The 16,327-nt window shown below is 34.2% G+C and overlaps 1 protein-coding gene across 1 annotated transcript; it reads right to left on the bottom strand.

The window, feature by feature from the left end:
* Positions 1 to 6,732: 6,732 nt before the first annotated feature.
* Positions 6,733 to 10,727, bottom strand: Ldaf1 (Lipid droplet assembly factor 1). The gene is made up of 4 exons (XM_069816337.1): positions 10,334 to 10,727; positions 10,158 to 10,230; positions 9,374 to 9,586; positions 6,733 to 7,329 (listed from the first exon to the last, which is right to left on the bottom strand). Exons 1-4 carry the CDS (start codon positions 10,334 to 10,336, stop codon positions 7,079 to 7,081), a joined length of 540 nt encoding a protein of 179 aa, XP_069672438.1. The 5' UTR covers positions 10,337 to 10,727; the 3' UTR covers positions 6,733 to 7,078.
* Between the last annotated feature and the right edge of the window lie 5,600 nt (positions 10,728 to 16,327).

Below are 16,327 nucleotides of genomic sequence, written 5' to 3'. Positions count from 1 at the left end.
CCAGAATTGAGGCATTTATCATACAGTGGGATCAACTTTTGTACCCCTGTCCCTGGGATCGAAACCAGTGTGCAACAGCAGTCTGTGATGGTAATCACTCTTCCACATACAGCTTGGCACACAACAGATCTTTTGCAGAAATTCCACTGGGAGGTGTTTCAACATACACCATACAGCCTGGGTCTCGCTCCCAGTGATTACCATCTTTTCTTACACCTCAAGAAAATCCTGTGTGGTCAGAATTTTCAAAGTAAGAGGGGAATGACAATTTTCGTAGCAACGCCATATTGCACTTTTGGTCGAGGGCAAATACTAGTTTTCGTAAAAGACAAGTATTTTTCCTGGACTAGAAATACAGTGTGGGAAAATTATATTTCTTTTATTTGTGGAACATTTTCAGCTTATTACAGCCTATCAAATATAGATTACTAAAAATGCTAATCGACTGTTACTTCCACAGACATTTTTTTGTGCACTGTGGTGATGGGTGGCCCCTATAACACATCTCTTCCAAATATTTCAAGCTGATTGTTTTCTTTATGCCAAAATCTCGAAGTTCAATATAATACTGACATCTTCATTTTTACAATATAACAAGAAAGTGGAAATATTCTGAATACATTCTTATGCAACAACTATGATTGATTAAAAATAACAAATGGGCAACTCTTCTTTTGTTGACGTCTCTACAAATGATAATATCAATGAAACGAGATTACCTTATTTGGTTTAAAACATTAGAAATTTAAAATGTAGAGGAGGAGGGAAAAGTGACTAACATAAGAAATCTCATCAGAATTATTGAGGGAACATTTTAATTTGTAATTACATTTCACAAAACGTGAACTGAGGTATTTATGTATTATATACGGTATATGAAAGTGTCCCATCATTTCTGAGAAATAACCATTTTGATCCTTTAATCAAAAGAATCGTTCAGAGCTATATATCCATTATTTACAGATAATGCAGCTCATCAACATTCAATACGAATGAGTATCACAGACAAACAATAACAAGAACGTCTTTATAGATGTAGATAGCATGTATTTTCTTCAAAATCCTAAGCAACCATTCCAGGTAAACTAGAAATACTGATAAAATTTTTTAGACATATTATTTAATTTTACTGTATATGAATATAAATGACACTCGGGAGAAAATTAAACACAGAATAAGTATGGGAAATGCCTGTTATTATTCAGTTGAGAAGCTTTTATCATCCAGTCTGCTCTCAAAAAATCTGAAAGTTAGAATTTATAAAACAATTATATTACAGTAGAACCCCGATTATCCATCACCCTATTAACCGATTGGTGGATTATCCGACTGTCATTCTCTCTCGCAGAAAATAATATTGAGTATTGTACATTATATTAGTATGAATTTTTCTACAGAGCGTTTTTTTACAAACCTTTACCCTTACGCATTATGGCCTACTCTTCTAACTGTGTAATTTCTATGCAAAATGTCTTCTACAAGCGTTAAAAGAAAACATGTTGTACAACGTAAAAAATTGCAAGTAATTGAGTGGTTTGGGAAAAGAGAAAATGTGGTTCATCACACATCACAATACGATAGGAATTACAACTGTGCGCAATTTAGGCTACTGAAAAACAAAATATAAACTGTATAAAATTTGTACGTCTACAACATGAGAACATTCCTATCTTTCAAAAGACAGCCGTCATAAGGAGCTTCCTTGGCCATTAAAAACCCGTCGTTGAAAACCAGACTTAAGCACAATAAATGTTTTAATAACTGACTTATTGGAAAATCGAACATGAATTTTAAAAAATCAGTCTTAAATTAGTGAACTTCTGATCCACTATCTAGCGTGTTAAAAGAATAGACCATGGAGAAAATTACGAAAATATTATGTACTTAGATTATGAAAACTTTTTATGGTACGGATTATCCGATTTTTTCGATTAACCGTTCACTCCACCCCCTTCATTACCACGGATAATAGAGGTTCTACTGTACCGGTTCTTCTGTATGGTTGTGAAACTTGGACTCTCACTTTGAGAGAGGAACAGAGGTGTTTGAGAATAAGATGCTTAGGAAAATATTTGGGGCTAAGAGGGATGAAGTTACAGGAGAATGGAGAAAGTTACACAACACAGAACTGCATGCATTTTATTCTTCACCTGACGTAATTAGGAACATTAAATCCAGACGTTTGAGATGGGGAGGGTATGTAGCACGTATTGGCGAATCCAGAAATGCATATAGAGTGTTAGTTGGGAGGCCGGAGGGAATAAGACCTTTGGGGAGGCCGAGATATAGATGGGAGGATAATATTAAAATTGATTTGAGGGAGGTGGGATATGATGGTAGGACTGGATTAATCTTGTTCAGGATAGGGATCAATGGCAGGCTTATGTCAGGGCGGCAATGAACCTCCAGGTTCCTTAAAAGCATAAATGAACGAATGAATGAATTTAAAACTTGAATTTTGTACTTTTCGTATGCCTTTTCTTTTATTTTTTTTAATGCAATGCAAATTCAACTTTTTATTTTAAGGACATTTTTCCAGATCTACATGTAAAATACGCGAAATTTACAGCATAATTAGAGGCAAGTGAACAAGAATGTATTTTTCTTCACAAAAATGATGTATTTCGATATAACAAATTTCACTATAAGAAGTAATTTCAGAAGTTCGTAGGATTTCGTTGTACTGGTATTTTACTGTATCAGCAACAGTGAAGTTGTTATTATACAACGAATGCTAGTAATATTTTTAAATTCTCTCTTATTCAAAAACATACTAGAATTAAAGCTTACAAACCAATGAGCAAGACCAATTTTCATGTATGGTACTGAAGCTTAGACCATGTGGAAATGTAATGAACACTGATCACTGCCAGTGAAAGTTTTCACGAAGAACTGCACAATATACTAAATTAGACGAGGAGAAAATTACAGACTACAATTTTGGAAGATTTAAAAAATGAACCAATATTAAAAAGCATTCAAAATCATACACCCAAACGGACTCTTGATCTTAGAATGCTAAATTATCTTCCACGAGGAGAAAGATCTTTGGACGCCAGCTGCATGGAATGAAACCGTAAACGATCATTAGATGTACTCATGAAAGGAAAAAAAAAAAAAAAGTGTATTATTACAAAATTATGATAACATTTTATTTTGAAATATGAATCTTCCTTGTTTATATTTTGAATAATTTACAACAAATAAGATTTTATTAATTTAACATGATTAATAAATATTCTTATTATTATTATTATTATTATTATTATATACCAATAACGGGTACTTGACTGTTTATCATTAACCCATATGAAGCCAGTTATGTAGACCAATTTACCGACAGAGTCGTTACCCAGATTGCGCCATAGGAGGCTAGTCTATGCTACACCCATAATGAGATGAGAGTGATCAAACTTGGATCCACAGGATTATAAGCCCAGTGCTCTAGCCACTAGACCACTGTTGCGGTTATGGTTAATAAATATTGTAATAGCTTACATGAGTATTTTTCCATGTTAGTCACAACTGCATACAGACTGAAAGGAGGGGGAGGAGGGGGGAGGGAGAAAGGCACTGTAAGTCAAATGTATCACCAGTGATAAGAAAAAAAAGGAGCTTGAACAAAATTCTAATACTGATTTTGTGAATTAATTGGTAGAGACTAGATTTATATGGTTTTCAGATAAGTACTATGGATATAAAGTGCATTTTGGCTAAGGCACAGAACTAACTTTTTCAGTTTCTGATGAAAACTTCTAATGTGACTTCACAAATTTTGTAACATCTGTTATCGATTTTTTTGTAATAATAATCAATTTTACGCAACTTTTAATTTCTATAGGAAGATCCTTTTAATCATAGCCATCTTAAATTAACAAGTCATGTTATTGTTAGAATTGGCAACGTTGGACCAAGTTAGACTCCAAGTTGGAGTTTAAAGCCGTGTGGTAGAATGATTGTAATTCCCTGGTAGAGGGGCAGAGAAGGCCTGACGGCCTTATCTCTACCAGGTTAAATAAATAAATACTAAATACTAAATGATCGAAAATCGTAGTCAGACTTCACCTTAAATTAATATTTAGTTTTTTTTAAGGGTGGATATTGTTTTTAACAGCTATTTCTGTCTTTTTACTGTACTACGAGAAAAATATAACAGTAAGAATTACTATAATCTTTTTTATATTTACTTAACTTATTTAATCTACGAATTTTGTCATTTCATTTTAGCCATACACATTTGTATCGTTACAGTTTAATTACAGCAGAACTTGGTTATAGCGACCTCGTTTTGTGCGACACCTCACCTATAACGTCAAATATTCTGTGGTCCCAACTAATTCCCCATAAGACATATGCTTTAGTACCTTGCTTAATACGACAAACGCATATGCGTCTACCTCGCATATAACGTCATTTTCAGTTTGGAATAAGATTTTCTGAGAACCAAAGTATTTTAAGAAATATTTTGTTGAAATCTGACCCTGACAAATTCTTTACAGTCTCCTTCTGTCATAGACCTCTGGAATGCAAGTGGATTCCCCACCCCATTGTAACCTGCCCGAATTCATGCGGTATTAGGTCAGTTTCGACAGTAAGTTTTCACTAAGTGCACGCATTTTAATGCAGCATGGCCACTAAAAGAAGTGAGTGATGCTTTAGAAGTCATTAGAATTATGAACATGTCCTATGAAGCTAGGGAAGGGAGCAGTGAAATTGCAACTGAAATTATGAACATAGAATGTAATTTAGCCCTAAGAAGTGTGTATTGGGCAAGTAGAAGACAACAGAGTAAAATGACTGATTACTTCACTTCTATGTAAAGTAGTTTGGTGAGTACTGAACAAACTGTTTTAATACAGAATACTGTATTTATAATTGTAGGCCTATGTGTATTTTACTATGTTCATTGTAGGCTTAAAAGTCAATACATAAATCTAAAATAAGTCTAATTAAGTTTGTTATTTTTCATTTTCCACCTCCCTAGATTGATAAAGTGAATCTCGGTTACTACTACACTCATTTATAACAACATAATGTTTAAGGTCCCTTGGATGTCGTTATAACCAAGTTCTACTGTAATTATATTTTAGATCCCTAGACAATGCTATGTTCCCGAATGCAAGACTAACTAATAATAATAATAATAATAATAATAATAATAATAATAATAATAATAATAATAATAATAATAATTTTATTTATTTATACTGGCAGAGTTAAGACCATAAGGCCTTCTCTTACACTGTACCAGGTGACAAAGTATACAAGGAGTGATATGATAGTACATTAAAATCAGGCATACATGTAACAACGTTTTCGTTCCCCAAAGATGAAAACAGAAGAGAAGCATGGATTCATGCAGTACCTCGAAAAGATTAGACTGGAAGAAGAAAGATGTATTACAAAATTACGAAAACATTTTACTTTACGTATGACTTTTCTTGGTTTATATCTTGAATAATTTGCAATAAATAAGATTTTATTAATTAAGGGAAGACTCCACTGAAAATCATGAAAATTTTTCCAAATTTTTTTAGCTATTTCACTTATTCAGAATTTATATTTTCATACCCCAAATGGATTCAGCTCAATTCTGATTACAAATACTCGTATGTTTACACTTTTTAAATTAAGGCTGGAAGGGGGCGTGGAATTTAAAGAGCTGTCAAAATTGTTTTTCATCGAAGAATTCTTTTTTAAAATTTCTGATTACAAATCTAGTAACTTTTTGTTGGCTCCCTGAAGTTACTAGATGAATGTAGCGGAGGAGAATATTAATTTACATAAATATTAATTTTATTTTCAAATCTATTTTTTTGTGTTCATTTTTGTTGATTCAACACCAACTTTCTTATGCCAAATATTAATAAATCTGGATGAAATTTTTACTGCAAGTATTTATAAGGTAGCTGCATGTTTCTATGCATTTATTTTGTGAGAAATGCTTTTCTTAAGAAAAATATTAATAAAATAAACTAGCAGCATCTAGTAACTTCAGAGAGCCAACAAAAAGTTACTAGATTTGTAATCAGAATTTTTAAAAAAGAATTCTTCGATGAAAAAACATTTTTGACAGCTCTTTAAATTCCACGCCCCCTTCCAGCCTTAATTTAAAAAGTGTAAACATACGAGTATTTGTAATCAGAATTGAGCTGAATCCATTTGGGGTATGAAAATATAAATTCTGAATAAGTGAAATAGCTAAAAAAAATTTGGAAAAATTTTCATGATTTTCAGTGGAGTCTTCCCTTAAACATGGTTAATAATTTTTTTTTTTTTTTTTTTTTACGGATAGTGGGTACTTGACTTATGACCATGGCTTGTTAATTTAAGATGGTTATGTTATAATTCATCTAAAATAAGAAATGTTTACATAATATCTTTAAATTTTAATAAAAGAAAAGGGCTAAAAAATAGTATGAAACGTAACATCTGTGACAAAATGAAATGGCTGCAAAAGAATTTTTTTTTTTATTCTGGTAACTCTTCTCATTATCACTAACACTATGTTGAAGACAGAATCGAAAAGCAAAGATTTGACTCTAATAAATGAAAACAGATCTTATATTTTTTTATCTCTTGCCTCTGTGATGAGGGGGAAAAGAGACTGCAAAATATTGTAATGCTTTTTAATAAGCTGACGCCCACAACTAAGATAAGTCACTTGAAATTTGAACACTCAATAACTGGCAGAGATATAATGAAACGTCTGTACAACGACCAACACTGTCAAATTTTTTAATTCTGATTTTAATACCCAAACAATCAACATCTAAAACACGAAATAACAGTTACAATATCAGTGTAGAATTATAACATACTGTGCTGCCTATACTTTGAGGAATTTAACACAAAGTTACCGTAAATAATGTGTGGGAACATTATGTCCTCTGAGCTGTGTGACTTGCGATCAAGTCGCAACTTACCAATCTTTTCAGATGCTAGATCACGATTAGCTGAAGCAAGTAATTCTAACAGGATAATTCCTCAGTAAATGCAAACCTTTTACAACTAGTGAAAACTGCGTACGAATGAACTATATTAACAATAATTACATAATAAACTTGCAGATCATAGTTTAATCTTCGTGGATATTGTCAAGAAGTTGCTGGTTGGAAGGTGTTTGATGATTCCGCGAGTCCAGTCTGGTTAGGTGGCTTGACAAGTAGCGGGCGACAGGACTGCTCTCAGGGCTATTTTGCAGCAATCCGTACACTTCCATGAAGCCGAAGTACGCCACTCCTATGGTAGCTGCCAGCGCAATCATGACGACCACCATGCCCAGCAAGAATCCACACAGCACAACTGAGCCAATTGTTAAGATTGTGCCTACAAAACAAACACAAACAATAAGTGACTTCCAACATTACGTTGCCAAGATTTTATTTCGAAATTCCATCAGGAAGTGCCTCAAAGTAATTATTAAATACCATGATCTCACGTTACAATTTTATTTTATTTATTTTTTTTTATTTTATTGGGTTATTTTACGACGCTGTATCAACATCTCAGGTTATTTAGCATCTGAATTAAATGAAGGTGATCAATCTTCTTAATGTATCCAGCTGTTTGCTGACAACATAAAGTCCACTGTAGTCTATTCAGTTGTTGTTTTTCACAAGAAATGAGGGACATTTTGATCGGTAGTCATTACAGATGCCTGTTGCTAGTAGCCAGAGTTGGGGTGTAGTCAATATATACTGCAGGGCTGTGTCTTCTGCAACTGGTACTGATGATTTTAATTTGCTTCTTTTGTGGTTTATGGATGGACAGTATAGAAGAATGTGTTCCAGATCTTCATCATGATTATTACACCATAGGCAAGTAGGATTATCAGAAATGTGAAATCGGTGTAGGTACAATTGTGTGACAATGTGACCTGTTCTGGCTCTTGTTAAAAATGTTTGAACATGTCTGGGCAAGTTTTTGTACATTTCCAGGTCATTTTTAACTTACCGACTCCAAGGGGGCTATATTTAATATAATTAAATATGTACCAAACCTATATGCACATTAGAATTAGAATTAGCCACGAAATCCCATGAAGGGCAAGGGCCTCCTGACTATGCAGGGTGGCTTGTCAAACAGTTCCCAGTTAGCTACTCCGGGAATGATGGTCACTTTTGTAATGTCATATCTGAAGGGTCCACTGTTTAGGTTGCAAGTCACTTTGTGATTAGTTTCCATTGTTGTCGGTCTTTCGCTGTTCTTGACCATAGATATGCACATTAGTTGTTTCTGAATTGGAATAATTCTATGTATAGAATTATTCCAATTCAGAAACAACTAAGTAAACTACAAGAATTCCAAAAGGAAATAACATTTCAATGGATACCTAGTCATTGTGGTATACCTGGAAATGAGAAAGTCGATAATATTGCAAAACAGGCAACGTATTTGCAACCGAGACCTCTTCAAGTGATATCTCTATCCAATGCTTTTGCTTCAGTAAAGTCTCATTTTACAAGCCTATGGATCAACAATTGGCTCTCTTCTGACAAAGGAAAAATGTTACAGAAATGAAGGTGATAATGCCAGTGAAATGAGTCCGGGGTCCAGCACCGAAAGTTATCCAGCATTTGCTCATATTGGGTTGAGGGAAAACCCCGGAAAAAACCTCAACCAGGTAACTTGCCCCGACCGGGATTCGATCCCGGGCCACCTGGTTTCGCGGCCAGATGCGCTGACCGTTACTCCACAGGTGTGAATTTTATGATTCATTTTCCGAAAATGGTAAAAAAAAAAAAAAAAAAAAAAAAAATTCGATGTTTTATTTTGTTTATATTTTAATCTCTGATGATCAAAGATTAGGCTGCCAAAATTTTATTTCGAAAGTCTATCAGAAAGTGCCCCAAAATTATTTTTAAATGTCATGGTATCATGGCATTCTTATTTATAGGCACTAACCCTAACCCTTGAGCTTCATTTTCTGAGAGTTACATTTTATTAACAGACTGTTCCCATAACACAGAAACTTACTGATGAATTTTGCCAAAATTTTGCAAACTTGCTTCTTTAACTTGCTTTATTTCTATGTTAGGCAAATCTTCATAGCTGGCATACTTTTCACTTAGCACAAAATTTACTGTTGCAGAGATCGATCCCAGGTGGTGCCAAACTTCCAGAATGGCCCTGTGGTTCACTCAGCCTACTATCAAATTCAGTACTGGGTCTTTTCTGGGCGTAAAAGGGAGTCGGAGCATGGTGCTGACCACAACACTGAGGTCAAAAAAGCATGGGGCTCTACCTCTACGCCCCCCAAGTGTCTTCATGATATGTGAATGGGCTATCTTTCGCCAAGCAACATAAACATCAACTGTGGTATGAAAAACCTCGACTGACAGGTAATATTTGTAGCACTGGTGTTACTAACCTTCAATAACGATGAATCCTGTAAATGTGAGTATCACTGAAATAACAGCAAACACGACAAACATCAATATTGGAATCCCGCAACACAAAGCCATAGCTAATAAGAAGAGTGCCATAACAGGGTGTTGCACCATGTACACCGCAGCCATGTCCATAAAGTCATATATGTGCAGCTCTGCCATTATTTGTTGAGCTATCATCACAACTTGCTGCCCTGCAACAGATAAAAAAAACAGGAAAGTAAATACATTTCAAGAAGGGTTCTTTCTTCACTGGTCAAAGTTAGGCATGAAGTTCTCCTAAACTTTCATCTAGAACGTTTGTAGAAATTGTTTTATTTTAGATATATCCTCCTAGTTGATATTGATCTTACAAATCTGAAGCAGTTGAAATCTATCGTCAACATTGCGAAGTTTGAGGCAAACTGTATTTTGTTGTTGCATTGTCCTCTTTCGACTCCCGAACTCGATAATTACACATCCCAAGTTTATTTACTTCCTGTAGTGTGAATGATTCAGTGAAATAGTGGGCTAAACCATAGACAAGTTCTAGTAGCAGTAAACTATTAGATTTCCACGACCTAGGCCTATATTGAATAAGTGTCCTCTGCATATTACTCCCATTTTTGCCAGAAATACTGCAATAACATTAAACGTTATCTGCTACCAACACTTATGTTACAACAGATGACAAATCATCTCAAAATCAATATAACTTTTTGGTTATGTCATTGCATTAACATAAATGTTACCTGTAACTATTTGTTCATTGATTTTTATACTTACATAGGAGAACAGCACGGTTTAAAAGCCATATTAAGATTTCTGGCAGTGCAGGCTGACGAAATTGTGTTTCCGACTGTAATAAAAATAATAATAGTAATGTTTATCTTCCCAGATTAAACTAAATCCAGTGTTGTAAATTAACAGGTACAATAGTAATGAAAATATCATTCTCTTACCATTTTTAATTCCTGTTAAATGTTTCCTTCCTTTTCACGATGATTCTCGGAATGAAATATTAACTGTACGTAAATTTACCTTCAGTTTAAATAGAATTACTGTTCAGGGTCCATAGTTTAAGAGTCAATAATTAATTAAATCTCAACAAAAGGTTATTACATTTACACTTTTACATACAGTTCAAACTGCCTAAAAATTTACCATTATACCAACAAACTTTGCAGTATATGTTTTACGAAATATGTTTCACTTGTCTAAATGCTTTACAGTATAATTCAAGCTTTGCAAAGTCACAACGAAACTCCAAATACCTAAGCCTCCTTCTTCTTTCAGATCAATTACAGTTTTGACATTTCAGAATTCTATTCTTACAGGTGTTCCATGATAAAACAAATTTCCCTTTACACTTCTCAACCAGTGTGACCAAACACAATAAACAAATATTCTTGAAGAAATTATGAAAATCCCTTTGTTAATTAGTGTTAAAAATTCTTTCATATTATTAAGTAAATATACATGCTTTTAGGTTTTCCACGAATTTAATTGTTTTTCTCGTTCTGTCACTGAAGGATTTCTTTTTCAGTTCGGCTAGTCTGCTTTTTTAATCTGTAAACAAAAATATAGTGGCACTGCCAATATCAAAGTCGTAGCAACTTACATATCCCAAGATACCGCGAAATATAAATCTATGGCACGAGTGTATCTGATCTGTACGCACGGACTTCTAAGTTTTACTTCCATCCTGGAAGAAGCTATGAATTCTAACGTCCTTTAAAATCCCTCGCCCTGAGCTAGGCTTCAAGCTGTAAACCTTGGATGGTATTCCCAATACGACCGAAGACAACTTGCTGCTGTGAAGAAATGAGAATGAAACATGTTCCACGAAGTGTTGGGCATAACGTTAGGGACAAGTGGAGAAATTCATTATAAAAGAACTAAGATTTTTCTCAGATATAATAAAGCGAGAAGTAGATTTGCCTGAATATGTGAAACTATTAATAAACATATTGTTCCAAAAAAAGTCTCACTGACATCAACATTCGTCGAATAATGGTCAAAACGCAAAAGAAAATTTTGAAAAATATATGTTTTATTAAAAACCTCTCTCTCTCTCTCTCTCTTGTATAGAGGAGGGACCCAAAGGCTTACACTACAGCCTGAGGCTTATTGGCTTACCACTCCTGTTCTGTAAATGATTGGATAGTCGAATGGACATGCTTGGATCAGTGGTGATATTTGGCCAGTTCGGACAAACCAGTTGTTAAAAATTATTTTAGGTAGTATTTGCAATTACCACGGACATATACCATATATTTTTAACATAGGTACATTTGAGAGAACTGGTTGTTAACATCTTGAATATCACTTGTATGGATGATGGTGATATGTGAATTAATGATGGGGGAAATGAATTCGAGGTCCAACCCGAAAGTTACCCAGCAATTCTGCTTCAGTTGGTCAAGGGAAAACTTCAACCAGGTAATTTGTCCCAACTAGGATTTGAACCCGGGCCCACTCATTTCACGGTTAGGCCTAATCATCATCATCATCATCATCTGCATTACGGTATGGACCATAAGATCCATTCCACTCCAATCAAAACTGGTCCCGCCATCTTTTGTGGGTCTTCCTGGGTTTCTTCTCCCACAAGGATCGTGATTGTATATTGTTCTGGTAATTGATGTTTCTGGCATGAGCTGTATATGCTCCCTCAACTGTTTTGATGTCTTCTTATTATATCTATAATATTGTGCATTTTTAATTCGGATCTAATGTCTTCACTTCTCTTTTTATCAAGTAGCGTATACCCAGCTACAAACCTCAAAAATTTAATTTCAACAGCCTCAATATTCTTCTCTTGTCTTTCTTCCTTAAAACCCAGTTTTCACATCCCTACAGTAAAGCTGGTAAAGCCATCAAGGCCTACTCATGATTTCATAAAATATTTTAATTTTAAGAGATAATGCTACTCTATTTCAAGATTGGAAATGTTTACAGGTTCGATTTTATTGAATATGGGACCTATTTTTTATGCATTTTTAATTAAATTTAATATATTCCATTGATCTTACATCAACATTTACAGCTTTGAGATGTGGAACAAGTCAAGAGTTATACAAAAATTACATTCCACAGTAAGCAGATGAATTCAATTTACAAGCATAAACAATTAATTAGTTAAGTAGAAGGTATGAATATAAAGACAATTTGTTAATTCTGCTCTTCAAAGCTTTAAGACAATAAGGCAATGCATTGAAGACAGTAATACATGAGAAATGGTTTTTTTTTTATATACCGGTAACAGACTAATAGACAGTAGATGAAGATCCTGTATTAAAATTATGTACTGTACAGTATGTTTTGATTAGGACTAAATGTGTATTGGTTTTAACATAAAACATCATTCAGGGAAAGAATCTACCGGTACTCACAAATTTACCTCAGAATTTCTCAATCCTTTTACCTTATCAGTAAAGATGGTGTATCGTTTTATGCACACCCATCATTATTCTTAGGACTTTCTTTGTAAAACAAACATATGCTTAGTTGCAGATGAATTTCACCAAAATCAGTGCCATTTTAATGAATGAGCACATTGAACAGTTGTCCAAGGACACCATGAAAATCTATGCACAGATCAAAATGTAATAATAATTTTCCTAGCTTTGTTTCAACATTAAAATCTCTAACTCGGTAGAAGGAAAAAAAAATTACGACTTGGAATAGAGAATTAGCATCTGTGCATCCACGAGAGAAATGTTGCTGTTTTTATTGTTTGCAATATCATGGAAGCAGAATGTTGTAACGGATTCATAGGAGGCAATTAACGCTTGGGTACAACAATAATGCAGACAGTGTACATTTGCATTATCGGAAGCAGATTTTGTTCCGAGAATTCTATATGTGTGGTGAAGGGTTAAAGAAAGTGTAAGAAAATGAAGTGAGGAAAAAGAAACTGTACATTTATTACGTGTTAGTGAAATTCGTAAACAATCTTTTCAGCAGAAATGAAGTGTAATGTTCTGAGTAGAGCACAGAAGTGAACACAAGGCAAGAGACAGAAGGATGAGTGAGAAAATGGAGAACCCAGAAACGATCTTCCTCACAATTTTTTGGAATGACATTTTTGAAAGAGTGGACAAAACAAGTACGGTCCTGCAAACAGAGGTGACACCAGTTAGGAGGCCGTCATGACAGGGACAATCCTCGGGTGTCCTCCCAGGTGAGGGGGGGGGGGGTGTTGTATTTCTGATTCCTCTTCCACTCTAACATATTAACTTTTCGCTTTTTACCTTTATTTCTGTCATCACAAAGCTTTGGACTAACTTTCAAGCATGCAGTGTCAGCCATTACTACTAAATGGTTATAACCTTCTTGCTCTCACACAATATAATTTCAAATATAAACAAACATCAGGTTAGCTAATATTAACTTCATATATACACCCCTCAAGAATTCTACAACTTTTCTGCATGGAAACATGCCTTTGAGAAAAAATGCAGGTTACAACCTTTTTGCCCACAGGTATACACTGGTTTATGAGGAGGTTGGTTGCATCTCTTCCGATGGCTCTACTAGACGTGCTGATATCATCATAACTGATCGGCAGAAAGATAAGGGTGTCATTCTTGACCCCACAATCCGTTTCGATATGCACGAGCAACAGCCACAAGAGGTGTGTCGTGAAAAACAAGTCATATATGAGCCTTGTTGTCAGCATCTTGGAGCACAATACCACATCACACATTGGACAGTTTTTGGGCTCATGTTCGGTGCCCGTGGCACGAGCCCACGAGAAACTTTAAATCAACTTAAACAATTTAAAATTTCTGATGCAACGATTGATGCCATAGGATCTCATGTGTTAAAATCATCCTTAGCTATAATTAGTAATCATTTGTATCCAACAAACTTTTATTGTAAATGATTTCCTATGTTTTCATATCATTTATCCTAATGTTTTCTTTTTCCTTTCAAATTGTCACACACTTGGTTTTCATGATTATTCTTTATGAATTGATTAGTAGGCCGATCTATTCGAACCCTTATTTAGGGTGGCTTTTTTTTTTTTATAAAATATACTTTTTTATGAGGGGACTAAGAGGAATACGGAAAATAGGGAAGATGTAGAATGCTGGGTTTGCTGTGAAGGATCTGGCCTTTGGAAGAAAATTATGAATGGATGAATGTGTTAATAATATAAAAGAAAAGTAGAAAACAATTTTATAGTGTTGTATTTCATTACCCTCACATACAATACGTACATTGTACATACAATTTTACTATTTACACTCATTCTTCTCATATAGCAATAAAGACTTAAATAAGTTCTTTTGCTTGAGAACCAAATACCTGAGATGAATACATTAAGAATTACCATTTTCAATCGTATAACTTCTGCATTCTATTCTTCTATTTATAGGCCTAAGAATAATATTACGTTTCTACAACCTAGAGACAAAAATGCGATGTATTTCAACCAACATAATATTTACGTTTGTCCTTCAGGCGAACATTTAAGTTTTTTCCTGCTCGGCCTGTATTGCTCCATCTAACTAACATGATGAGGGGAAAGGACTACCTTGAAAGCTGCTTCATAAACACTATATTATTCTGTGTGTACTTAACTTCAGAGTAAATGTGCCTCAACTTCAAAGTCTAGTGATGACTAAGGAGCGGATTCCTATGTAATTAAATATTCTTTTTGCGTGTGATAAAACACAATTAACAAAGTTAAAAATTCCGAACATGAAGTTTCAAGTTTAAAACCAGAATTTTATTTCACATAAAAACACATATTTTCACAAATAAATTATGTAAATACATATTTTCAGGAAATCTATTATAAACACATAAATCTTGGAGATTTTTTACTTAATTTTTTTTAGAAGTTTTAAATATTTTAAAACTAAATCAATTATATGACTCAGAAGTACATTATCTTTTTTTAAGAATTCTTGGTTGCTTCGTGTTTCTAAGCGCTGTGTGGTGTATCCGTGATCTACTTTTGTAATAGTATCGCCTCAAGTTCTGAGAACTGCTAGGCAGCATATCAGTGTTATTATTAGAGAGGAGGAGGAGAGATCTTGCAACACATAATTAGGAATGTTTATTGTTACTGAAGATGATTTCATTCCATGCTTTGTTTGTGAAACACAACAGATAAGAGCTAGGGTATGAACATTATTTAATTTAAACAAATCTCTCGCCTCTCGCTTATGTCTATTAAGTAAGGCAATATATCTTCTTGTGATTTCCTGTTATCAGGCTTCGTCAATCGAATCCTTCAAGATATACTGAAAGATGGTTGTTTAAAAAACGATTTGGCTTTCCTATTAGCAAGTCTAAGCTTTTTGTGTGACATCATAAAAAAACTCGAAACATTCAAAAACCTCTTGTCTGAAACAGGGAGGTGCGTGCCATGGAAATTAAACTAGACTCGCTACCAGGTTCAGAAGCACAATTACTAAGGGACAAATTCCAGAATGTGTTAGGGAAAAACAGTGGATATAAAAAATGTGTAAAGTTGCTCAAGTATTGGAGGATGTGCCTGTAGGTGAAATTGACGGTGTTTGTGTTTGTGACATTTCTCTCTTTAAATATGCATGTCTGACGTCCTGTGATGTGGAAAGATCGTTTTCACAGTACAAGCCGTTGTTCAGAGATAATCGGCATGCATTTGTGATGGAGAACTTGGAGATGACCTTTGTTGTTCACTGCAATTCTCGGCCAACTACTAGCATTACTGGTGAGTACCTAGTAACATTTCTTTTCCAAGCTAAGTAAGGTATTTTTGTCATATTAAAAAAAAAAAAAATTTTATTTTTAGCAAATATTTTCGTACTTTTTAGCACATAAAAAATAAATATATTTAAATCTTTTAGCACATAAAAATCCGCTCCCTAGTGATGACTGACAGCTTCATCATGACAATGCATCTATTCTTCATATCTCATGCATGATTCTTTGGTAAAGCATCGCATTACCCAAGC

Source organism: Periplaneta americana, chromosome 17 (assembly GCF_040183065.1).
Source record: "Periplaneta americana isolate PAMFEO1 chromosome 17, P.americana_PAMFEO1_priV1, whole genome shotgun sequence".
Taxonomy (NCBI): domain Eukaryota; kingdom Metazoa; phylum Arthropoda; class Insecta; order Blattodea; family Blattidae; genus Periplaneta; species Periplaneta americana.
The sequence above is the reverse complement of the archived record's forward strand: the minus strand, read 5'-3'. Positions and strand labels throughout refer to the sequence as shown.

Excerpts from the sequence above, each read along its gene's own strand:
- Ldaf1 (XM_069816337.1), bottom strand. Across the intron at positions 9,587-10,157 it reads AAACCGTGCTGTTCTCCTAT|GGCAGCAAGTTGTGATGATA; the intron begins GTAAGTATAAAA and ends TATCTGTTGCAG. Across the intron at positions 7,330-9,373 it reads AGGATTCATCGTTATTGAAG|GCACAATCTTAACAATTGGC; the intron begins GTTAGTAACACC and ends TTTGTTTTGTAG.